Here is a 25950-nt window from a genome sequence, read left to right as displayed (position 1 = left end):
CTGCTTGTCAGGCGTGCTCTAAAATTCTACTTGGACAGGACCAAGGGCTTCCGCAAGTCGGATGCACTGTTTGTCACATTTGGTGGGTCAAGGCCTGGGTATCGGACATCCAAGGCCTCTATAGCACGGTGGATGGTCTCGGCCATCAAGGAAGCATATGAGGGGCAGCATAAGCCACTTCCGGCTAACATGCACACCCATGCGGTCAGAACCACAGCCATCTCATGCCAACAGCAGGTCCCGTGGCAAGTCATAAGCAGGGCGGCCACCTGGGCCACACGTTCGGCTTTCTGCAAGCATTACTGTTTGGATGCCGGCTCTAGATCAAACCAGACTTTCGGACAGGTGGTTCTTAGAAACCTGTTTTGCTTAAGGCGGGTCTCCTCTCCACCTCCACCCTGGGGCTACACTCAATTGTAATAGCCCATGCAGTATGGAGGAAAGGGAACGGGACGTAAGGGTCATTGTAAGTTACTCACTTTAGTGACTAAGTTACTTAGTCCTTTCCTCCATGCGTCCCACCATCCTCCCCCTAATAAAACTGGTGTCATCAGGCAATGTTAATCTGTCAACGTGTCTGTGGACTGAGGTGTGCTGCCGGAGGGCAGAGTAAGGGCAGCGCATGCTCCCAGGGCTGCACCCCCGCGCACCTCTAAATTTTAAAGGTGAAGGTTGTTTCTGGTGAAACGGGTTCCGGCGCCCGTCCCTGGGAAGGGAGGTCTGTGCAGTATGGAGGAAAGGGGACTAGTCACTACTATGAGTAAGTTAGAATTTTCTTAGTCTCGCCACACGCAATATCCCAAGACGTTACTTTGTGTACAATGACCCCATCTGCTTGGGGTACATTTTTATTTTTGGATTTTTCAGTGCACAAAACCCTGAGGAAGCTAGGCGCTAGTTACAGGAAGTGCAGTGTATAGATCATAAAGCGCACGATCAGATGTGTCAATTACATAATGGTAGTTCAAGGAAGCAGACTATGGCAAAGACTCACCTCCTGGTGTGGGGGCGCTACTTCAGGTGTGCATAAGCGTTTATTTGGATTTTACGTCTTATACAAGCGCTCAGGATTAAGCCTATAGTTTCCAACCCAATGTTGAGTTTTTTTTTCAATTGCACCAATCAAGGCAGCTGTCTGTTAAGGGAGTTTTTTTCTAAAGTCCATCTATGGTAGGACTATTGCCTTGGTATACAGAGCCCCATCTTCTAATGTCTGTACTACTCGCGGTTCTAGTATAATGGAAGAGCAGCCAGTCTCATATTAGGAAGGAGATGTGACTTGTAGGCAAGTACAAAGAACTTTTCAGACTCCAATAAAGAACGGTTCTCAACCTACCTATTCACATTGCTCGCTCTGTATTGCACTCTGGTGAGGGGACGTTGAAGAGGGGGATCTTACCTCTGGAGGTCTGGAAGGAGTCCAACAAAGTTTGAGGAGTTAGTTTATGGCAGGATGATGCGCTGCTCTCAGGCTCGAGGTCTCAGGGTATTGGCGGTTTGCAGCCCTGCAAGGTTCTAGCTCGTGGAATTGCTTAAATTGAAGGTGGTCTTGGGGCTGATTATGCCCACCAGTCCAAAGCAGGAAGTCTTCATTTTCAGAGCTTCCCTGTGGATTTGGAAACCGGGTCAGGACAGCAGCGATCTTCAGCAGGCTTCTCTGGTTGCTGGAAGCGGCAGAAGTTGCTTGTCTTCGGTTCTTCTGTTCCAGTGGTCGACTTGTCTTTTGCCTCAGGATCCTCACCTTTTTTATTCAGCCCCTCCCCTGCTTCCTGTCCTCGCAGACACACTGGTGGGAATACTTTGTGAAGCCCGCTGAGACTCCAAAGACCAACCAGGACCCCACCACCACCCAGGATTGCAGGAGAACCAAGAAAGTGCAAGCGCACTCGGTCAGTGGTGATGCTTCTGTACATTACTGCAGCTGTGAAAAATACACAAGTCGATAAAACACGTCCACTGCAACCAGACATTCAGGTATGCTTATCACTGTAAAAGGTTACAGGAGCAGTAAAAAAAGGATACTATGTAACCCCTCCGCACTCCCCAGGGAGGACCACATTACGCTGATCAGGAAGGTCCTGTTCTGGTGGTCAGTGAGAGAACACACCCTGTAAGGTGCCCCCTTCAGGCTCCCGGACCATCGGACCACTGTCACTACAGACGCTTCCCTGGAGTGCTGGGAGCCCGCTGCCAAGACCAGCACAACTGTGGTTTGTGGTCGTAGACTGTAGACCCAGCACATCAACCTGCTGGAGCTACAGGCGATATTCTGGGCACTGAAGTCTTTCCTCCCCCTGTTCGGAGGGAAATTGGTTCGGATTGACAGACAACACAATGTCCATATTTTACATCCGCAAGCAAGGAGGTGGGGGGAGGACCAGGTCCCCACAGCTTTCCAGGGAGGGCCAAGCGCTCTGGCATTGGGCCCTGCAACAGGACATGTTCTTGATTTCCCCTCATCTACCGGGGATACACAACACTCTGGTAGACTCCCTCTGCAGGGAGTTGTGCTCTTGTCACGAATGGGCGTTGCACAAAGACCAGCTACACCTGTTCAGGAGTGGGGCACCCCAGAGATCGACACATGCAACAGCTGCCGCAAGACCTTTGCCAGACGGTTTCTGCACACAGTTTGGGGGACACCTTTGCATTCCCATGGGAGTGGACCTTTCTGTATGCTTTACCCTCCAATTCCTCTGGTGCCGAGAGTCCTATACACTTCTGAACAGTTTCGGTGCAGACTGATCTTAGTGATCCCTGACAGTATTGATACTCGGAGCTCCTGGCTCTTTCGGCAACAGCTCAAATCAGGCTGTCACCCCATACCAGTCGCTCTTGTCCAGGAATCTGGGAACAGGCCTGCACCACAATCTGGCCTCTCAATCTGGCGGCCTGGCTCCTGCGTTCCTAAAATTTGGGACCCTTTACCTCCTGCAGGCTTGCCAGTAGGTGCTGTCTAAAGCAAGGGCCCCGGCCACTCTCAAATGCTACTAGAGCAAGTGAAAGCATTTCCAGGTGTGGTGCCGAAGAAATTGCCTGCGTCCCCAGACCATCTGGCCAGAGGAACTACTGCTGTATCTCTTGTCACTGCCGGCGGCGAGTTTGACACATACCTCCATTCGAGTGCATCTGGCCACAATACCTTGCCGCAATCTCCAGATACTGCTGGTCCTCTGGAAAGCTTTCCCTCTGGTCTCATTGGCTAGGTAAAATTCCTACTAGGTCGGTTTTGTTTGTTCCCTCCAGTCTGTTGCCCCACAACAGCCTGGGAACTCTACATACTGCTTGCAAGGCTTATGAGACCCCCTTTGGAACCCATGCACCAGGCATCCATCAAGCACCTGTCGTGAAAGGCTGCTTTTTTTGGTGGTTATTACTTCAACGAGACTGGTGGGAGAGGCTGGCATTTTCTTCAAAACTGCCTCATTTAAAGTTTCACAGGGACAAGGCTGTATTGCAAACTAATCTAGTTCATACCCAAGGTACCTTGCCCATCTTAAGCAGCAAGTGGTGTTGCCAGTGTTTTTTGGCTCTCGCACATCTCCGGCGGAGCACACACTGGATTTGGTGCGTGCCCTCAAGTACTATGTGGCCTGCATGAAGTCATTCTATTTAACGGAGCAACTGTCACATTTGGACTTAAGGGGCCTGGCAAGGCTGTCTCCAAATCTTCAATTGCTGGATGAATTACAGCCTGCATCTCATTCTGCCACCAGCAGGCGGGCAGACCGCTCCCAGGCAGACCCTGGGTGCATCCCACTAGATCAGTGGCGACTGCATTTCTCTCTGGGATCCCTCTGTCGCACAGCCACCTGAAGATCGGTGCACACATGCCAGATTCTACTTTGTCAACAGGGATTCCAGAGGCGTCTAGAGTCGTCCAAGCAGTTCTGCAAAACCTGTTTGCATAAGGTTGGTTAGTCTCCCGTGTTAAGTGATACAGGAAGCTCCTCCACCCTAGTGTATTGGTTATTTTTACTGCATTGTAATCTATTCACAGCATGTGAATCTATGAAAGATAGTGCTGGAGAAGGAACAGGTTACTTACCTGTAACTCCTGTTCTCTAGCATTGGTTTTTATTTTTTTCATTTGTAGAGCACTGGCAAACCCTTAAGCATCAGGGGGGTTTACCAGTTACATGGGCGCCAGTTGGGCAAGGGCTTGCATATTGTATGCAGGGGGAATATACATATACAAGAAATAGCTTGGCAAAGTTGCTGATAGTTTGAGTTACAACATCTATGGGGGTGCCCTTCATACCTCAGCAGTGATAGTTTGGGGATGAAGCGTGGGATCATGTAAATTGAATAGCCATGACTCAGTAGGATTCTTCTGCTCTGAGGGAAGGTGGGAGGGGGTTCCAATGTTTGGCAGCTAAGGCTGGAAAACTGGAGCCTCCTGCTTTGGTGCGTTTGAACTTGGGTTGGTGTAGTCTGGGAGTATATGACACATGCAGGCCTGTTGGGTTGTACTTTGGTGATGTTCTGTGCTAAATAAAGTGGTCCGGAGTTAGAGATGCACTTGTGGGTGATTAATAAGGTCTTCAACAGAATTCTTTCCTTCACCGGTATCCAGTGGACTGCTCTTCTGGCGGCTGATGTGTTCAGAGTGTGGGGTATTGAGAGCCACGCGTAAGACATTATTCTGAATGGTTTGGAGTTTTTTACGTTGCTGGAGGAGATACCGGCGAAGAGGACATTGCAGTAGCCGAGCCTGGCGCCAATTACTGATCGGATTATCTGTAAGCAATTGTCTCTGGATAAAGACCTGGCAGTGTTGAGTAACTTCGTAGTGTAGGCAAATACGGAGGAGATGGCATTTACTTGTCCTGTTAGTGAGAAAGTGCCATCAAGATGGACTCCAGCTGTTTTTACCTAGGAGGAAACTGTGATCACAAATCCGTCAATGTTGAGGATGAGTATTGGGAGTCAAGGATTTTCAAGGTGGCTTCTGTGCCTATAATGAGAACATCAGCCTTCTCGTCAAGGCATAGACCGTGGGTATCTTTCATAGATTCAAATGCAACCCTCCCTCTCATGGCTCATAAATTTGGCTCTTAGCCACTCGCGTGCGCTTGCCAAAACTGAAGATGCCCGACAGGAGAGGAGCTAATGGAGTATTTCCTATTGGCTGTGGGCAGTATGACCGCAAACGATGGTGCACTGCATTGATTGAAGTTGCAGTTTAATTTAAACTGCTCTATTTTACCAAGGATTCCCAGTCTGATGTGGAATATTCAAAGCATGAGATACCAATGCTGGAGAACATGAGTTACAGGCAAGTAACTTGTTCCTTCCAATGCAGGTGTCCTCTTAATCTGCCGGTTCCCCACCAGGAGCAGCGCATCCCTCAGCTTCTGGAAGAGGTACAAGCTTTGCTATGAAAAGGGGCGGTGGAGCTAGTTCCCAATGGCTCTGGGGCTTCGGCGTCTATTCCAGATTCTTTCTAAAAGACTGGGGGCTGGAGAACCATCCTTTCCTGCGACGTCTGAACAAATGCTTAAAGTCCCAAATATTCAGGACAGTCACATTGCAGCACGTGCTCAGACAACTGGCAAAAGGAGACCTCTTGATGTCGTAGGACTTGGAGGATGCATATTTCCACGTTCCCATTCTCAAACATCTGAAATGTCTGTTTCCTCGTGCAGGGCTAGCACTTCCAGTTCAAGGCCCTACCTTTCGGCTTGAAGTTGGACCCAAGAGTCTTCACAAAGTGCCTGGCACCAGTGGCAACCAATCTGTCTACAGGGCATACACCTATACCCGTACCTGGACGACTGGCTGATTTGCACCCGCTCGCGGGAGCTGGCTGGTGAGCACACAAAGGCGACCGTCAGTCTATTGACAGATCTGGGATTCTTTCAACTATCCGAAGTCTGGCTTAACCCCATCGCAGAATGCGCTGTTCCTGGGCGCCAGACTCCAGTGTCTTGCCTGGCGTCGCCCTTGGAAGAGTGGCTTGCAGCCATTCAAGGAAAGGGGCAATTGCTGTTGGCAAAGACAGTCACGGTGCGGGCCATCAAGTTGTTACTGGGCATGTCGTCTGCATCTACCTCAGTCTATGCAGGTTGCAGATGTGGCCTCTACAGGAATTCCTGGATGCCTGGTTGATACAGGTGTTGGGTTTCACGGACAAGATCCCTCAACGAGGAGTTCTGACGGGCGATGGAGTGGTGGGTGGTATGCTCCCACATCGCCCAGTGCACAGAATTTCAAAACCCCCCACATTCACCACAAACTCCTCCCCGGAAGGTTGGGGAGCACACACACCAGACATCTGCACGCCAGAGGCCTGTGGCTGCCAGAGAAGGATCTGCATATCAACATCCTGGAGCTATGGGCAATGTTCTGGGCCTTCAAGTTGCACCGGGCCTTGGGACAGGGGATGTTACTCGTCCCTCACCTGGCGGGAGTCAGGAACACCATCAGACTTCTGCCATAAGTGGGAGATTGTTTAGGATCAGGTGGACCGCCTTTTTGTCGAATGGGGCAGACCCCGATTGATCTGTTTGCGATGGCAGCAAACTCCAAATGCCACATTTTTGCCAGCAGATTCTACCAGCCGAGGACCTGGGGGGGGGGGGGGGGGGGGGGCGGCATGTTCTCCTTTCTGTGGGAAGGGCTGTTTCTATATGCATTCCCTCCCCTACTACGAGTCAAAGCACTCGGACTGTGTCAAAGCAGGATGATACTCATCGCCCCGGCATGGCTGAAGCAGATTTGGTATCGACCTTCTCAGCCTATCGCATTCCTTCAGTCAAGTTGGCGGTGGTTCCGGATCTTCTCGAGAGGGAAGCGCAATCCATCACGACCCAGGATCGCTGAACCTGAAGGCTTGTCTCCTGCAGCCTCAGACTTTAGAGGTTAGTTGCTGGCAGACTGCAGGGAGGTTCTTGCCAAGACTAGGGCGTCGTTGACTTTGATGTGCTACGGCCATAAGTGCGGTGCCGGTTGCAGAACATTACCCCTCTGAGGGTCATGGCTCCACAGATCCTTCCCTGCTGTTTTTGGCAAAGGCTGGACTGGCTCATACATACATCAAGGTACATCTGGCTGCTATCTTCAACTACACCATGTACCCAGGGAGATCCTCACCATGGTCCTGCAGACTCGTCAAGGAGTTTCTCAAATGACTTTTCCGATCCTTCCCACCTGTGAAGGCCCCTTCCCTGTCATGGGAATTCAACGTGGTTCTGACCAGGCTCATGGGGGGGGGGGGGGCCCCTTTGAGCCGATGCACCAGGCCCCACTCAAGCTTCTCTTGTGGAAGACTGCTTTGCTGGTGGCCATCACCTCTGCCAGATGTGGAGGTGAGATCCAGGCCCTATCCTGCAAGCAACAGTACCAGACTTACCACGAATCTAAGGTTGTACTGCATACATGCCCCTCGTTGATGCCGAAGGTTCCGTTGGAATTCCACCTCAACAAGTCTTTGGCGTTAGCTGTTTTCTTCCCTGAAACCTCCGCCAGCGGAGAGGGCCTTGCACTTGCTGGTCATGGCTCATGCCCTGAAGTTCTAAGTGATACGCACAAAATGTTCAGAAGACTTTTCAATTGTTTGTGAATTTTGGTCCTGTGGACCATGGGAAGGCATTGTTCAAGGCTTCCATTTCAAGGTGGCTCTCCGGCTGCATCACGCACTCATCGGTTGACGAACAGACTGCTGCCTGGCAGTCTGAGAGCCCACTCCACCAGAGCGATTGCTGCGATGATGGCATTAGCTTCTGGTGTGCCTCTTCTGCACATCTGCAGGGCTGCTACGTGGAGTTCCACACACACACCTTCAAAAAGGTCGACAGGGATTCCAGAGTCGGCCAAGCAGTCTACGCAACCTGTTAATGAGTGGTCTGTTCCAGAGTTAAGAGTTCATTGCTTCTGTTGAGCCTTGCCACCTCCCATGGTTGTGTGATGTTGTACTGCTGTGTATTCTTTATTCATGAGCATGTGAATCCATGCCAGACCCCATACTGGAGAAGGTTTAAGTTACTTACCTGTAATTATTGTTGTCCGCCCCCTTTGCTGCTCTTCTTGATCATACTGCCACTTGACGTGCTACCAAATCTGAAGATGGCTGCCAGAGGAGGGGTTTAGTGAGAGCACTGTCATTGGATGGGGGCAGTATGACCCAGTGGACAGACATTGGTTTAGAGGAGAAATGGTTTTAAACTGAAACTGGTTTTTCTTTCTGTCGATGGGGAATATTCATGAGCATGTGAGTCCATGCCAGACACCCCATGCTGAAGAACAGTGTTTACAGGTAAGTAACTTAAACTTTTCAGCAATGGCCATTCGAGCCCAATGTTGGTTGTTAGAAACATAATTATCCGTAAGCAAGGATGTGTTAAGAGTGATTGGTCAGGCCCCGAAGGCTGAGGGCAACTCGGCAGCAGGCAGAGGTGCTAGGGGAGGGAGGGAGTTTTTATTTGGGGCCAGGTGAGGGGTAGATCAGGTTTGGTGTTTGTGGCCAAGAGTCTTTTTTTTAATAAATAATGACTCCGAGCAGTGGGAGGAAAAGTAAGGGTACTTCATGAAAGACCCAGGTGAAGGGTAGTGAGGAAGTCCAATGTGCTAGTAATTAGGTGGCTGGGAATCAGTAAACGCAGTACAGTAGCAGTCACATGGACAGATACCTGCTTAGTCACACTTTCTAAGCCTTCTGAAAGCACCGCCCCACTGAATCATATATGTATATATGTTTCTGAGGCTTGTGGAATTTGCTTAGATCACATGCTGTGCACAGGCCGACATCTAGTGGAAGCTGCGGAGTATTCGTTTGTTTTTCGAAACTCGAAAATGGGCGTCGACACAGGGCGTGCCATTAATACTATCCCTAGTGTGACATCCACTGTACCCAAGATCCCTCACGCGTCTAGGATCCTCAGATTGTTTTTTTCCGCCATACTGGTCGCAAGCATTTTGCGGAGTCCCCTGGCCTTAGCCATACCTTTGCTAAAAATTTAAAATAATAATCTATTGACATCCTTCCCCACCCCAACGTCTAACTTCGACGCTCGACGCCGGCTGGAGAAGACGCCAGCTGCTGCACGACGGATTTGGGCCTCGGAAGGCCGCTGGCCTCGGCCCGGGCCTTGGAAGGCCTCTGGCCTCGGCCCTGCAAGTAGGGAGAGTGGGGGGTGGTACATACCTTGGTATAGAGGTACACCTTATACATTTCCTACACTTACCAGCCCGCTGCCTCAAGGTGCGTATGGAGGGTACCCCTTTTCAATTCTGCCCCAAGTGCAATCGCAAATACCCTTGGGTCGACAGGCACGCCACGTGCAATCTCTGCTTGCCGAGGGACCACCCCGAAGCGAACTGCAGAGCGTGTAGTAGGTTTAAACCTTAGACACTTAAGGACCGTTCGACGAAGCGTTGGGCCCACCACGCCAGGCAGGCGGCCATGGCAGCGGAGGGCGCCTTCAGCGACGCCGTACTTTCGGACGGCGAGGGCATTACGGCGTCGAAAGACAGCCAAGCGCAGGTCCCCAACCTCAGAAGGTCGTCCGCCAGGGCGGCTATGGGGAAGACCCCCGGCGACACAAGCGCTTCACATACTACACATACTACACACACTAAACACACTTAGTCCAACCGAGACTCGACGACGTCGAGTTCTCGGAAAGAGGCACAAACAGAACGGTCCGATTCGGTGTCCTCTGGGCGCTCTCGATCAAGATCGCCGCATGACTCCAGGCAATCATCCACTCTTGCCAAGAGTGCCTCGCTCCCTAGGCTAACAGAAGTTCGATCGTCCGAAGACGACTTCCACCCCCAGGCCGCGCTCCAGGAGTCAGAGCCCGCAGTTAAAACCAGCGAGGCCCCACGCTCGAAGGACAGGGACATCACCCCCGATTCTCGACGCCAGGCGTCGAAAACCTCCGGAGCCACTAAAGGACAGGGAAAACATTTTTCCACTCACGGGGAGCTCACGGGGAGGGGGGAAAACAGCAGAAGAAACAACCTTTGCACTCTTCCACACCTGTGAAACACACCACTCCCCCTAAACAGACAGACAAAACCAGGTCTGCTGATATGTCTAAAACCAGCAAAGCTACTCAAGATAAATCCCATTGACTTGCTGAGAGGGTCATCCCCAAAAATGGTCCAGTGAAGACATAGATAGGGTCATGTCAAGAATGTCTTCTTTGGCAGATTTTTATGATAAAAATCCAGAACATTTCCTCTCGTATGATCCACAGGGGGCGACACCCTCAGGCTCTACTGATCCTATCCCCCCAAGTAAGAAGGCCCGGTTTGAAACTCCGATGAGGTCAGAACCCTTCGAGGTACAACCATACGCAAGACCATACTCACTGTATCAAGGAGAGGCTTCCTTTTGTGAGGACCAAGAATTTGGTATGATAGAAGAGCAAACCGGGACGGGCTACTATGGGGATGAGGACCAGGAAGAGGAGGACCCGGAAACATACAGAGTAGATTCCCCGGTAGAGAACAAAGCCCCGGTTACCGACTCCCCGGTCGATAACCAACCCCTCCTAAACGAGGTTCTCGCACGCGCAGCAGAACATTTTCACATTGACGCCCATGGTGTCCAGGAGGAAAGGGACTTCACAGAAGAGTTAGTGGGAGAAAGGAGGCCTTTGCCCAGACCATCCCTATCCTTAAGTCCATTCAGCGGAGAATAGATCCGTCCCTGGTGAAACCGAACCTCACTAGAGCAGTCAATCCCAGGGTTGAAAAACTTTTCAGGGCGGCCCAGTCTGACCCTCTCTATATAAGAGGACATCTGAAGCCAGACTCCCTCGTTGTCACCAACACTCGTAAGAGGGCTGGAACACCCTTGTCATCGTCCGAAGCTCCTCCCGACAAGGAGAGCAAAAAACTATGCGGTTTCGGCAGGAAAGTAGCCTCAACGTCCGCCTATCAAGCAAGGATTGCAAACTCCACCACCCTGTTGGCCAGCTACAACTGCCATCAGTGGGAAGAAGTCGCGGCACTCATAGCCTCTGCTCCTGAACCCCTAAAGGGCCAGTTAGCTCGGATTTCCGCAGAGGGTTGAGCCGTGTCTGGTTGCATTTTGAAAGCAACGTTCGCCGCCGCGGACAACGCAGGCAGATTGATAGCGGAAGGCACTGTTATCAAAAGACATGCGTGGTTACGGCAGTCTGGTTTTAAGGCAGAAACCCAGGCATCATTGTTGGACAAACCGGTGGAAACCGATCTGTTTGGTAAGGCGGTCGAAGACTCACTGAAGAATGCCAAGGACGAATACGAAACACTCAAGTCCCTTGGCCAGTTAACCAATAAACCCCCTAACCAGAGAGGGGATAGTAATTTTCATCGCCCACCCGGCCAAAATTCCCAGAGAGGATCTACCTATTCCCAGGGACAGGGTACACAGTGGAACAACCAACAGTCTACCCAGGGTTACGGCAGGGGTAATAGAGGTCGTGGTAAAGGCAGAGGCAGCCCCAACAAGGGAGGCGGCACGCCTCCACCAAAGCAGTGACGCTCAGTTCAGGGTCCCTTCTCACGCAACCCCAGTAGGGGGACGCATTTCCAACTTCACCCAGGCTTGGGAAGGGATCACATCAGACAGATGGGTGCTGTCAACAGTATCCACAGGATATTGTATAGAACTACTGCAGCGTCCCCGGAACCATCCTCCACGACAGAGTGCACTCTTTAGAACATCAGAAGATTCTCCTCGAGGAGATCGCCATTCTGCTAGAAAAGGACGCGATAGAACTCGTCCCGAGACACCAGGTAAACAAGGGTATTTATTCAATTTACGGCCTGCCAACAAGTATGTCAAGCCCCAAAAATTTCGTATGATCACGCTACAAGAGGTAATCCCCCTCCTAAAGGGGGATTACATGGCAACCTTGGATATGAAAGATGCTTATTTTCATATTTCCATGTTCCCACCGCACAGAATATTTGCGCTTCAAGGTGGACAGTCGACACTACCAATTCAAGGTACTGCCCTTCGGGATAGCTTCAGCACCAAGGGTATTCACCAAGGTACTGGCGCTGGCGGCTGCACACCTACGCAGGGAGGCAATCCCAGGGTACCCTTATCTGGACGACTGGCTCATAACTGGGGAAACCCCAGGAATTTGCAGGACAAACATTCAAAGGACTATCGACCTCCTTCACGAGTTAGGCTTCTCAATCAATGAGAAAGTCAAGCCTAGTGCCAAGCACCTCAAAACAATTCCTAGGAGCAATCCTAGATACCCAAGAGGGGTTGACCTTTCCTTCAGAAGAAAGAATTCGGAATATACTACTGCAAATTCCGCATTATTAGTCCGGTCAACAAAGAACGGTAGGCAAAGCAATGCGTTTACTGGGCATGATGGTGTCATGTATTTACCTGGTCCCCCACGCGCGCCTGCGCATGCGTCCCATGCAGGAATGGTTGGCGAAACAGTGGTCTCAGGCAAGTGGTCAGTGGGACGATCTAGTGGTCGTTTCACCAACACTGGTACAAAGCCTTCACTGGTGGACAAGAGAGAATCTCGCACAGGGGAAACCCTTTTACGATTCCGAGGTACAGCCAATAGTCACTACAGATGCATGCCTGACCGGGTGGGGAGCTCACCATCTCCACCACACAGCTCAGGGTCTCTGGTCTCACTCAGTGGCCAAGAACCACATCAACCTGCTAGAGCTTCTGGCAGTATTCAGAGCGCTTCAGGCGTTCGAGCCCCACCTACTAAACCTGTCAGTGCAAATCCGGACGGACAGCACAACAGCCATGTTCTACCTGAACAAGCAAGGAGGGACTCGCTCGCCAAATCTGTCCAAGCTTCCCCAGAAAATCTGGATATGGGCACTCAGACGGAACATCTTCCTGTCATCACATGTTCCAGGGGAGCTCAATTCCCTAGCGGATGCTCTGAGCAGATACTCCCTCCCAGAGGAACACAAATGGGTTCTACACAGAGAGGCCGTAGAAGAGATCTTCTCTCAGTGGGGTTTCCCCACTATAGACCTATTCGCCACAAGCAAAAACAGACAATGCCCAGGATTTGCATCCAGGTTCCCCCAACCAGACTCCCAGTGGAACGCCCTGTGGATGAACTAGTAAGGGATGTTTGCGTACGCTTTTCCACCAACTCCTCATCAGGAAAGTGGTGAACAAGATGAACAGAGTCGATGACGCTCGTCCTAGTTGCTCCCATGTGGGCAACACAACCGTGGTTCCCACACCTACGCAGGATGGCGGTGTGCGAGCCCATCAAACTTCCAGCATGGTACAACCTATTTTCCCAGCACCAAGGTCAAACAGTGCACCCGCAACCCAACTCAATGAACCTGGCAGCATGGCTCCTGAGGTCAGAGTTTGGACATCTCAATTTGCCACAGAGGGGTATGGACATCCTAAAGGAATCTAGGAAACCAAACACAAGGCACTGTTACTTTCACAAGTGGAAGAGGTTCGTTATCTGGCGCCAGAGTAGATCAATCAACCCGGTTGATTGCACTCCTTCCACTATTGTTACATACATGCTCCACCTGCTGGATGCAGGATTGGTTTTTAACTCACTGAAAGTACACCTGGAAGCCCTGTCGGCTTACACCACTTCCCATAGTAAGGTTTCGTGGTGGAAAGTACCAATAGTTAAAGCCTTCAGAGAAGGAGTAAAGAGACTTCACCCTCCTATTTCAAACCCACCAGCAGGGTGCGACCTTAATGTGGTGCTAGCCAAGCTCATGGGGGGCCCCCCTTTCGAACCCATGCATAAAAGCAGTCTCAAACACCTGACTTATAAAACGGCCTTCTTAGTAGCTATTACTTCTATAAGAAGGGTCAGTGAAATTCAGGCTCTGTCAGTGCGGGATCCCTTCTTTACTGTCCATAAAGACAAACTGGTTTTACGCACACACCCTAGGTTCTCACCTAAATTTATATCTAAATTCCATGTAAACCAGTCCATCGAGCTTCCGGCTTTCTTCCAGGACCCGCAAAGCTCGGCTGAGGTGAAACTACATACCCTAGATGTGCATAGGGCGGTCCTCTACTATGTAAATAAGACCAGACCGCTAAGAAAAACAGATCAACTGTTTGTCTCGGTAGCTACAGGCACAGAGGGGGATTGCGTCTAAAGGTGCCATCTCAAAGTGGATTATTAACTATATCCAGCTGTGTTACTCACTTTCTGAAAGAACTCTGCCTTTCACGCCAAGAGCCCACTCTACTAGAGGCATTGGGGCCAATCTGGCTTTCATTGCAAATGTACCCCTTGACACCATTTGCAAAGCAGCTACTTGGAGCTCTATTCACACTTTTACTCAGCATTACTGCATTGACACCCATTCCAAGGCAGATACACAAGTGGGACAAGCGGTTCTAAGACACTTATTTTCTCATGACCCTTCTCACATCCCACCTCCTTCAGGTACTGCTCGCTAATCTATGCACAGCATGTGATCTAAGCAGATTCCACAAGCCTCAGAAGGGATACATTACTCACCGTAATCGTATTTCTGATGCTTGTATCTGCTTAGATTCACATGCGACCCACCCTTCCTCCCGTTTGAGAGAAGGCGCATGATGGCTTGTAGTCTTACCTTTCTATCTGCTTGGATTATCTGTACTCGCGCTACTCCTCATGCTACCTCATGTCAGAAAAAATACAATCTGAGGATCCTAGACGCGTGAGGGATCTTGGGTACAGTGGACGTCACACTAGGGATAGTATTACTGGCACGCCCTGTGTCGACGCCCATTTTCGAGTTTCGAAAAAAAAAAACTAATACTCTGCAGCTTCCACTAGATGTCGGCCTATGCACAGCATGTGAATCTAAGCGGATACAAGCATCTGAAATACGATTACGGTGAGTAATGTATCCCATATATATGTATATATTACATGGACGCGTTAGCGTCCATGTAGTTATGGTTAAATTGGTGTTTCCATAGGAAGAGCACTTTTTGGGTGGCTTATAACTTCGCTCCCTCTGGACGAATCCTCACCAAACTTTGCAAAAAAGGTATATGGCCCACTCTGATTTTTTTGCAAAGTTTGGCGACGTTTGGTCCAGGGGGGCAAAGTTATAGGGGGGGGGGGTCCCAGAACTTTTGTTTTCCTATAGACCTAATGGGGGAAAAAACTTTGCGCACGGCTACAGCCCGAACCGCTGGACGGATTTACACCAAATTTGCAGCAGACGCGGCGGCTTGGTCCCGAAAGCGTGCTTTTGCAAATTTGGTGTAAATCCGTCCAGTAGTTTTTTTTTAAAAATGACCAAAATTTAAGGCAAAAAAATTAGCGATATCTGTGTTCGCTTCGCGGACGGACTTCCCTGTTCGCTCCGCGGACAGCACCCCGATTGGCCCATGGGCTTGCGTCATGTCATGCGACGTGTTCGTTGATTGGACGGCGTGGGGCGCGCCAGATTTTCTGTGGCACCCGCCATCTTGTATTCGCCGTCGACCGCGTACAGCACGGTGAAACGTGGATTAAAAATTGTATTTAGTGGAGTGTGTTGGTGTGTAAGAGTGTTTGGGGAGGGTGGGGGATTATGAGATAGATTCAATGTTTTGTTTTTTATGTGCTATACGCTTTTGTGGTGTTCGATTTGTCCGCAGAGAACACGGCTGTTCTGACATTTTGTAAATAAACTAAATGGTGGGATGTTCAGAGGACGGAGTATGTGTCCTTTTTGTTCGCAAGGAAGGTAAAATTGAGCTAAAAACACTTGCGGTGTATTGCTGTCCGTATTGTAATCTGTCAAGTTGAATGTGTCCCGAAATGGTTGCAATTACACAAAATGGGGGTGTTCTGAGAACGTTGTTTGTATTGTTCGTTGTCAGGTTGAAAGTGTTCTACGAACCCTCCTTTTGTCCGCTGATAGTACAATTTCCTATGGGCCTCACCCGACTTTTTGTCCACTAAAGAAACGATAAATCAGGCTGGTGTGCGCCGACATTATGTGATAATCCTATGACTGGCGCTATTGACTTGGCTGACTTGCTTTTGCGACACTAAATCATATCTCCCGCCCCTAAGCCTGACATTATGAAAGCTTTCATATTCCCCGCCTCTCTCCGTGACGTTACAGGGTGCGTCATCAAACGTCTCCAGTCCTACGCGACTTTACAAAGAACCCGGAAGACAATACACATTATGTCACAACACAGCGTGCCACAATTCGGAATATGAAACTGTGGTTTAAAAGTAAACAGCAGGATTGTACATTTGGTAAAGTACATTTATTTCACATGAAATGTTAAGTGAATATTCAGCGATTTGCAATTGTCTCTGCTGTCGATCAGCAAAAGTTTATTTTGAGCCACGCGCTGTTCCTTTGCGGTAGATAGGCTGTTGGTTTATGATAAAAGCAGTAAATGGTCGCACTGATAATCGGAAGGTTGGTCCAACGAGGCATTAAACCACCATAATGGTTGGTATGTTGCTTCTAGCCGCTAGTACTGCGTAAGGGCATATTGGTCCTTGGCGATTGTCCCATAAAATGGTGAGGGTCATGAAGTTGCTTACATGGAGCTGCACCTGGCAGTTGAAAAATCCATCCACTGGAGTCTGAAAATCGTGACATTGGCAAAATGGGGCAACATACCCGTTTTAAAAAACATAAATTGGTCTCACCAGCCGATCTTTATTAAAAATATTCATTTTATTTATTAGGGCGTGAAACTATTTGCTAGCGAAGATAGTGCAACGGAGTATGTTAATAATAAAATATTTTCGCATTTATATAGCGCTAAGAACCGTCGGGTATCTCGGCGCTGCTTATTACCCACGGTGTGTGGTGCTCATTTATCGACCACGGAAGGATGAAAGGCTGAGTTTGGCTGTGCCGGGATTCGAACCTGCGTTGGCAAGCTGTGCACGGATGTCAAAGCGAGCGCTCTACTCGCTGTGCCACTTGACTGGCTACAGTGAAGTGGCACAGCGAGTAGAGTGCTTGACCGGCTACAGACTGGTTAAATTATTTCTATTAACCCACCCTGTCGTCTGCCTTTTTCAGAGCCCTCTAAACGACAGGGGATCAATTCGGCGGTGATAGTGCGCGGTAGAAAGCAATATGTCACATTGAACGAACAAGTACAACTTGACCGGGCTTTAATGCCACGCTATTGTTATTATATTCCGGTATAAAATAATCTAAAGGGTTACTTACATTATAATTGCATTTTCCATTGTCCAAGTGTAGTGCAGTCCCAAAATACAACTGTGTGTGCCAACGATCTTTCTCAAAGTGATATAATATACAAAAGTGGTTTCGTTTCTGAAATTTCATCTATCGTGTCTTACGTTTTTGCTACACTTCTTCAAAAGAAGTCTTTCAGCACAATCTGTCTGTCAAGGTAAAAAAAAATAGAACCTTATACTGGAGTCGTGGGCCTCTCAGGGCCGCGAGAAAAAAATGGAAGCAGCTGACCTTCACTGTGAACGAGCATAAATGCTTACTTTGCAACATTCTGTGTAAAGCCGTCTGTGAGAACTTGCTGTTTACACTACATCTTTGTATATCGTTTGCGTGCGAATAAAACGTTTGTTTAAGGGACGTTCTGGTTCCAAGTAAGGCCGAAAAAACCCTGAAATTCGCCAGTTATCGTAAGCTAAGCAACCATAACTCGCGCTACTGTGCACTGCTAACACTAACACCCAGGACATCAAAGATGACATCACACATGTCATTGATGACATCACTGATGACATCACATGTGCATTTACTTTTCATAAAAACTCTGTTCAAGGGATTCTTATAATGCTGACCAAAAACTGTCAAGGATCATTGAGATGAATATCATGAGCTAAATAGTGCATTAAGCAATGCATTGATATAAATAGCATTCTATTATGAAGTTCTATCCAGTATACTAAGCTACTCATGCAGAAACATAGGCAGTGTGTGCAGCATACATGATGAAGGTACCATATTCATGATCTTGCCATGTTGAATAGTGAAATGATAACTGCTTTCTTATTAGAGTTTTGCGTACTGTGAAACATGTAATAAGTAGATAATAAAACCCACTTAATACATCTTTATTACAGACAAAACACAACACATACAAATGAGTATATACAGGGACAGTGAAGTAAACAAAAAAGCAGACGTAGCAGAAAGAGTTCATAACCTAACTGATTGTCTTTATGCAGAGAAACTATTGCTCGGTTTCAAAGCTGCTACTTACCATATATATGTGTATCACATGATGTGACTGCACCAAAAGGAAAGGAAAGGAGAGTGAGTATAATGTATACAAATATGAGCATATACAGGGAAGGTAGAGTAATAAAAATAAAACTATGAGAAAGTGATGATAACCCTAATGATTATCTTCATGCACAGAAAGGATTGCTCCTTCAAGCCTGTCTTCCGCTATGTATGTTTCATATGATTTGACTTGACCCTAAGTCTACAAATATAGTACCTTTTCAATTTTTACTTCCTGACTGTTACTGAAGAAAACTATGTGGCTTAGATATGTCAGTAAAGGAAAAAAAAGGGAGAGCCAGCCATGTGATGTCATCAATGACATTTTTGATGTCGTCTTTGATGTCCTGGGTGTTAGTGTTAGCAGTGCACGGTGGCACGAGTTATGGTTGCTTATCTTACCATAACTGCTGAATTTCAGGGGGTTTTCGGTTTTACTTTGAACCATAACGTCCCTTTTTAACAGTTTTTTCACTGAATATGTATATATGTATATGTTTTGCTTTGCAGTATACAAATATTTAAGGAACACTGACCCTACTCCTAGTCTCACCCATATATACTCTTATTTACATCTGAGCTGTAGGAAGGCACTGAATTTCCCATTAATTTAGAATGGGATGTTTGGAAACCTTCTTGCATGCAAAGTGTGCTTCCTGAGCATAATCTATTTTCATACAACGGGCAATGGCAGTAACTTTTCTGCTGGGTATTTCAGTTAATTTGGTATGTTTTTTTTTTTTTTTTGTCTCCAACGTTAAATCAGTGAAAGCTGATCAAATGGAAGAACAAATTTCTTACCCTTGGTAATGTTATTTATAATGCATGTTCCTCCCATATTTCTCATCTTTTTATTCTATCTCTCGCGGCTACAGTCTTCGGAAATATGTCTGTCACCAGCAGGTGAAGCACTGCTGTGTTCGCTCTGTCCAGGGCCAATGCACACCCCATGCCTTACATGTGTGCCATTAAATATGGAGCCACCATGCCCCATGACCTTTTTTCTTTGCATTCGGCAGCTGAGGAACCACAGAACAGATGAGTTGTACATTAGGCCATGAGCGCCAGGCTGGTAGGGCAATGAGGAATCTATGGGCGGAACACCCATCTGAAATACATGGTGCAAAGAGGTACACTTCTACTGGATTCCTTCCTTCAGCATATTCCTCATCTTTGATAGACTCCCATAGCAATAAATACCACCTGCACCAGAATGCTTGAGAGAGCTCCTTGATCGTAGCGAGCATCTTTCTCCGACAGGGAGTCCAGACAGTAATATTGGAAAACATGTACATGGAACATCACAGCTGCCTGAAATATGTCCAAGACCGGGACCCTGTTGCTACAGGGCAGAGCTGACAGCCCATACCTATAGTTGTAAGATCCCTGTGACTATCCAGCACTAGTTTCCCAGCATCATCGTAAGTGTTGTGACGCAGAGGATGATTCACTGTGCAGGCAAAAATGTAGTTCAAGCCCTTCCTGCACCACCCACAAAAAGCTGGGCCACTTTCCTGAGAGCCCCCATCCACGAGACATGGTAAATGAGGGTCTAAACTGCGTCCATATGTTTGAATCACTCCATCTTAAAAGGGTGACCATAGGGGTTAGGGGGGGATTAAGATGAGGCTTCTGAGACAGAATTCTGACGCAACCTTGGATAGGAAGAACGGCATTGCTGCCCCGCTTCAGAAATCGCCCAATAGGAAGGTTTAATTAGAGCGCCTGGAGCTCACCAGTCTTGCAAATGTGATGGCTACCTGGATAATCACATTAAGGATGAGCAGTCTTGATAGACATGAATCCAGGAGCTCAAACAGTGGCACCATATAGAACGCCTGAACTAAATTCAAGCCACACCCAGAAACAACAAATTGGTGTGGGGGAAAACTGATCATGCTGCAAAAATTGCTAACAGTGGGATTTGTTAAGAGCCTTACTCTGGTGCTCCACTAAAATACTAAAGTGGCAGCAAGGTACCCTTTCAGAGTTCTAATCTGCAGGGTTATCTGAGCCAAGGAAAACCGAAAATCCAATACAGGACAGTTGAAGGGGGTTCTGTCTTCCCAACACCAAGCCAAGAATGTGTGCCACCTGCAGGCATTAATGGGCTTGGTGGCCAACCGAGCAGAAAGCGTGCTTCCAGGATCTCATCTGACCAGTCTAAATAATTCAACCTCTTTCTCAACAGACAAGCATGAAAGGTCAGGCTTCAGAAGCTCTGATGGAATGACCCGTCGGGCCCAAGAGTCTGAGGTGGCGTCACGTCACCATTTGACGGACCACCTCCTTACCAAATGAGATAGAGTAATTCCAATTTATAGTAACTTTTCCACTGGGTTCTGGTCTGCGTTGTCTGCTTGCCAGTGGCTGCCTGTCCCCTGCCACAGTGGGTGATGGCAAGGAATGGGTTGAAAAAGAGGCTCCCAAATGGCCAAACCAATGGTTTGAGCGGTTACCTTCGAGATGTGTAATGTCGGCAGTGATTAGTCTGCCTTCATACCAAACTGGTTTGTCCTGTCAAACAGCTTGTCCAGAGGTATGGAGTGTCTGGAGCAAATCCTGTGCCCCTCATCCAGGAATGCTTACTTGGAACAGATCCTGTGCCTGTTGCATGCACCAGAGTCTGCATTGCCCAGGCCTGGTATGCAAGAGCTGATTAGTGATTACCCGGGCCACATGCTAGAGTTAAACTCCATTTTGGCAATTTCTCAGCTGCCCTACAGATTATGGGCATATATTGCAAACCAGCAAGTGACGTTGACTGCTCTCAATGCAAGGCTCCGAGAATGAGAATAACTTGCAGCCCATGGCATCTGTTTGGTGGCAGGGATGTGAAGGACCTGGATTTTCATCCCCAGTCATGGCCTGTACCACAAGTTCCACAAAGAGCTGTGTAGAGGGAAAACAAGGATCCAAAGAGGCTGGACAATGCATCTTATCCAGGTCATGATCCAGGGTAGGGACAGATGCTTGCTTCTCCCCAGCCACCAAAACCGTGGCCACTCTGGGTTAAAGAGCTGCCTGTCCAGTTGGTGGCCCTCGTCCAAGAGGTCAGTCTGGTCATTCTGGATTTCAGGCTCTTTAGGAGCAGGCCACCCCAAAGTCTTGACAACCTTGCCCCCCCCCCCATATCCCCCAGGTCTCTTGATTGGGGGGGGGGGGTCGGGGGTGGAATACATTCCATTGAGGCCTCAACACATTTGGTGCTGAACAGGAAGGAGCTGATGTCAAGGTTTCTGAGACCAACTGCCCCGGAACAGCACTGTGACCATTGGTGGAGCCAGATGCGAGCTGGTAGATGAGGTTGCGGTCTCCAGAGGTCCCTCTGCCTGCTTCAAAGCCTGGTTGGCCCTGCGGTTGTTGCCAGAATGCCTCCCACTCCTCAAGAGTCGAGTACTTGGTGGGGAATGGTACCTTTGGTTGTAGGTGGCGATTCCTTCTAGGTATTCCTAGAGGACAGAGTGGTGCCTGGAAGAGTCACTTGGTGATCTGGACCTCTTCCGACGCTTGCTCGTTCTTGGTTGGCGAAAGCAGCAGTTAATTTTCATTCCTCAGCTTTGCACTTAGGGACTTCAAAGTCGAACACTTTCCAGCCCTGTGGGACTATGTAAAGTTTTGCAGCACTATCCCTGAGGGCATTGGTATGCATGGAGTGACGAATGTCAAAATCCACGTGATACTCCCAGAAACATTAAAACTACCTGTGGGGTGTCCAACATGGATATTTGACTGGATATTTTACTCCCACAGTTGGCGAAGGGTGTGAAACCAAGGCACTTTAGGGGTTTAGGCATGACACAGCAAGTTGAGTATTTAGTGGTGTTGTCCGGAAGCGTGCTATGTGGGTGAGAAATGAAGTTGTGGCACACAACAGCAACAAATACTGTACTTCCTCCACATCCTGTTTGGAATGTGGGACATACTGGTGCTGGGTGGAGTAATGTTATATCAAAGATGAGGCATCAGGGAGGGAGGAAGCCATTAGAATTCTCTGCTGAAATGAGGGTTAATTGGTTTTAACTAATCTATAAAAATGTAGACATCTTGTGTTTTTTAATCTGAATCTATTCTTTACTTTAGACTGGTGATGGTGTAAATGATGCCCCTGCACTGAAGAAAGCTGAGATTGGTATTGCCATGGGATCTGGAACGGCTGTTGCTAAAACTGCTTCTGAAATGGTGTTGGCTGATGACAACTTCTCCACCATTGTTGCTGCTGTAGAGGAGGGACGTGCAATCTACAATAACATGAAGCAATTTATTCGTTACCTCATTTCATCGAATATTGGTGAAGTAGTTTGGTATGTTAAAACACTCAGCTACATTTGTAGCTAGATGTTTATGTATGCGCTGTGCCTAAAAAGACCATGGGTTGTGTTGCTCCAATACTATGCCTACCACCCTAATGGCTGCTCTGTGAATTGCGAGGAAATATTTGCCTACTCCCAAGATCACCTAAATGAGTTGCAGCAAGTTTTGCATTAAAAGGGAGCATATTGACCTTTTTAACACTGCCTGATGGAACAACCCTTTTGTTTTGGGCTTGTGCTTTTATCTTCTATTTTAAAAGCATACCATACAAGTCAGTCTTCACTTGTATATAACATGTGGCTTGTCTGTTAAATCTCCATTATCTGGTGCTTTTCAGTTGTCTAGAAAGAATTTTGTAAACGGGTACATTTCTTTTGTCCCAAAAAATTGGTATCAAGCTGAACTGTTAAATTTACTTTGAAGACCACATGGGCATCTTACATATGCAATTTCGGATGTTTACCAGGTGTTCCTTTTTAGGTGTAGGATGACCATTTGCGGTCAGTTTGAGATGTGGAAATGTTCTATTTGTTTTTGGGACCACGTCCCCACTACCCTGCCCACCTTTGCTGCCTACTCTTGGACATACTGGCTGGATTCAACACCAAAAAGATGCAACTGGCTGTGAATATGTACATTTACTTAGTAATCATTTTCTACTCTTTGTCTATCCCTGTAGTATATTCTTGACAGCTGCTCTTGGATTTCCTGAAGCCCTAATTCCTGTTCAGCTGCTTTGGGTAAATCTGGTGACTGATGGTCTCCCAGCCACTGCTCTTGGTTTTAATCCACCAGATTTAGACATCATGAACAAACCACCACGCAACCCTAAAGAACCTTTAATCAGTGGATGGCTCTTCTTCCGTTATATGGCCATTGGATGTGAGTAGAAGGGTATATTATGCAGTTATTTTACTAATTATTACAAGTAAATGTTGGGTAGCAGGTTTACTGTCCAATTTTTATAATATTGGAAATGTGTATGTCTGGCCATAACCTAATTGACAAGGTAGGTGGCCAAATGATGATGGATTTAATCGAATTACATGCGTCCGGGGACTTGTGTGGTGAATAAGGCGTATGTCTTTACAATTCAATGGTGTCAAGCCACTGTTCTAGTTGGTTTTAACCTTGTTGCTCACTCTACCTCCTGTGAGAACCCCTGAACTTTTTTTGCTGGACTGGTAGATTATTTTTCCCTATACCTCAGACATTGGGAACCTTTTTCCACACTCACAGATCCTTTTACACTTTTTTAATTTTTTTTTTTATGGGTGTCATTTTTAAGATTCTCCAGTGTCCTTTTAATTTTATCCTCGGACAAGTTTTGGTATATACCTTTTTATTGTTACAGGGTTGCCCTTTGGGCTCCCCTTTTACTTTCTCTGGCTAACATTGTGAGAACTACAGTTCCCAAGGGTAGAAAGGATATTTAGCACACCCCACCTTATATGGAATGCTGGGGAGATAAAATGTATCCCCTTTCTCACTACCACTGTAACACTTCTGTTACAGGGACAAGCTTAGGTTTTCCTTGGTTCAGATAAACCTTTTTACAAATTCAGTGCTTCCACAGCTGCGGTAAAGGCCCGATGGGTGCCCATTTCACCAGTCTCGTGTTTATTTGCCATTTCTGCCCTTCTTGTCCCTTCTTGGTCTTTCCCCTGCCCTCCAGGGTGGGACATTCCTTTGTGTGATTTGTATCTGCAGCGGGAGACCTTGGTTCAGCCCACCCAGGCTCCAAAGTGTTTGTGAAGGCAGTAAGCGAGGGAGGAGTCAAACTCTGCAGCCCTTTGTCTTCCTGACTGCGAGAATCCAGTTGCAATTGGAAGGCTGCACCCTGTCCCCCCCCTCCTAAACTCCCCCGCCCCCAAGTTTGAATGTTGCACGTCCGTTTGATCGACTGAGTTCCTCCAGAAGTGTCCAATGTTAGACGATTGTATGTAGTAACCCTGTGGGAGACTACACCAGCCTTGTCCTCTTGGCAATAGGTAACCCAACCTTTGGTATATGCTTGTACTACACAATTTGGTAGAGTGAGCAGCCAGGCTTATCTCAAGAGGAGTCTGTGAGCTGTAGGGTTGTAACAGAGGTGCACAGTGATTGGTAGTCAAATAACACTTATACTCAAGGTTTAACAGTTTTTCCAAATAAGCCTTTAGAGGGGAGCAATATGCGACACTTAAATACATTTCAAAAATACACTCCTTCAGTTCAGTAAGTAGATACCCTTTTGGGATGGCACGCAGATACTTCCTGCACCCTGAGGTGACTTCAATAGTTAGGACACTGGACATTAATATAATCACTTTTCACACTTAAAAGGTAATACTGAATAATATGAAGTTGTGGCAAGAAAAGGTTGGGGAAGGAAACGATGGTTAACCAGTTTCTCAAACAGATAAGCACTTTAGAATTCCCCCATTGAAATCTAGGCTAACACTTTCCCAGTTTACAAGTGAGGTATGTATGTCTTTTGGAGGGACAGTTAAACACAAAGTCAGAGGGTAAGAGTCTGCAGGGAAGCCAGGGCAGCCAATGTCAATTGACCAAAGTCTAGGGGAGCGGAGGCACTTCTTGAAGATGGCATAAGTCTTGCACAATGTTAGTAATTTTTGTTGTAAAAAAAAATCACTGTTGGGCCACAAGCTGGGAGGCTTAAGGGCAAAGCTGCAAGCAACTCTGCAAAGGGCAGCCAATGCTTGTCTCGCGTGAGAGCAAGCAAGCTGCTCACAAGAGGTAAGTACCCCTAGTTACACAGCACCTTGAGTCTGAAGAAAAGGTTCCAACTGGCTTCTGTTTCTGTTGTAGTGCTGCTGATCCTGTTGTATCTGGGCCTCAGTCGTGGGGGCAAGAGGGAGGACCTCTGGGGACTCCTGCACTACGGTTTGAAGGTCAGCGGCAGCAATGAGCACAATTCAGATCAGCTACACTTTACTCGCAAATAGCACCGCCACAGTTCTTGGACACCTTGTGGGCTTTCCTTTTGCATCTTGGGTCCAGCACTCTGTTAAGGTGGCTCAGGCTTGGTTAGTCCCATTTCGAGGGAGTCCAGAGGATCTTCCTGGAGTTCGGGTCCGGCTTAAAGGCGATGCACTAGATTCTGGTGATCCTGTCCCCTGGCACTAGAGTCATGCAGCAGCAAAGAAGTACAGAGAGGTTCCAGTCGAGGTCGTCTTGGGGCCGATTTCTCCCCTTGGTTTGGTGGGACCAGTTGTCCTTTCCGGCTTCTCTAGTAGATTAGAAATTCAGAGGTTTAGCACTGCAGCAGGGCTTCACTGGGCAAACCGGTCCAGGAGGGTGCAGCAAGCTGCTCTTCCAGTTTCTTCTTCAGCTTCTTTGTCCAGTGGTCGACTCTGCCTTCCTTGCAAAAGACCTCGCCTCTTATGCAAGTCCCTCCCATTCATTTGCAGCCTAGCTGTCACTTGCACATCTTCCAAGGACAGCCAGCCAATCACTGTTGGGTTCATTCCTGTA

At 47.9% G+C, this 25950-nt stretch overlaps 1 protein-coding gene across 3 annotated transcripts in view; it reads left to right on the top strand.

Annotated features, from left to right (window-relative positions):
• The window catches only part of ATP2A2 (ATPase sarcoplasmic/endoplasmic reticulum Ca2+ transporting 2), a 554378-nt gene that overhangs the window by 448356 nt on the left and 80072 nt on the right, over nt 1-25950 (top strand). For all 3 annotated transcript variants that reach the window (XM_069619558.1, XM_069619557.1, XM_069619556.1), the window contains exons 15-16: nt 22243-22463; nt 23153-23355. In XM_069619558.1, the coding sequence (XP_069475659.1) occupies nt 22243-22463; nt 23153-23355 (424 nt within the window). The remainder of the gene's footprint in view (nt 1-22242; nt 22464-23152; nt 23356-25950) is intronic.

This window comes from Ambystoma mexicanum, chromosome 10 (assembly GCF_040938575.1).
Source record: "Ambystoma mexicanum isolate Mex_15411 chromosome 10, UKY_AmexF1_1, whole genome shotgun sequence".
Classification (NCBI taxonomy): Eukaryota; Metazoa; Chordata; class Amphibia; order Caudata; family Ambystomatidae; genus Ambystoma; species Ambystoma mexicanum.
The sequence above is the reverse complement of the archived record's forward strand: the minus strand, read 5'-3'. Positions and strand labels throughout refer to the sequence as shown.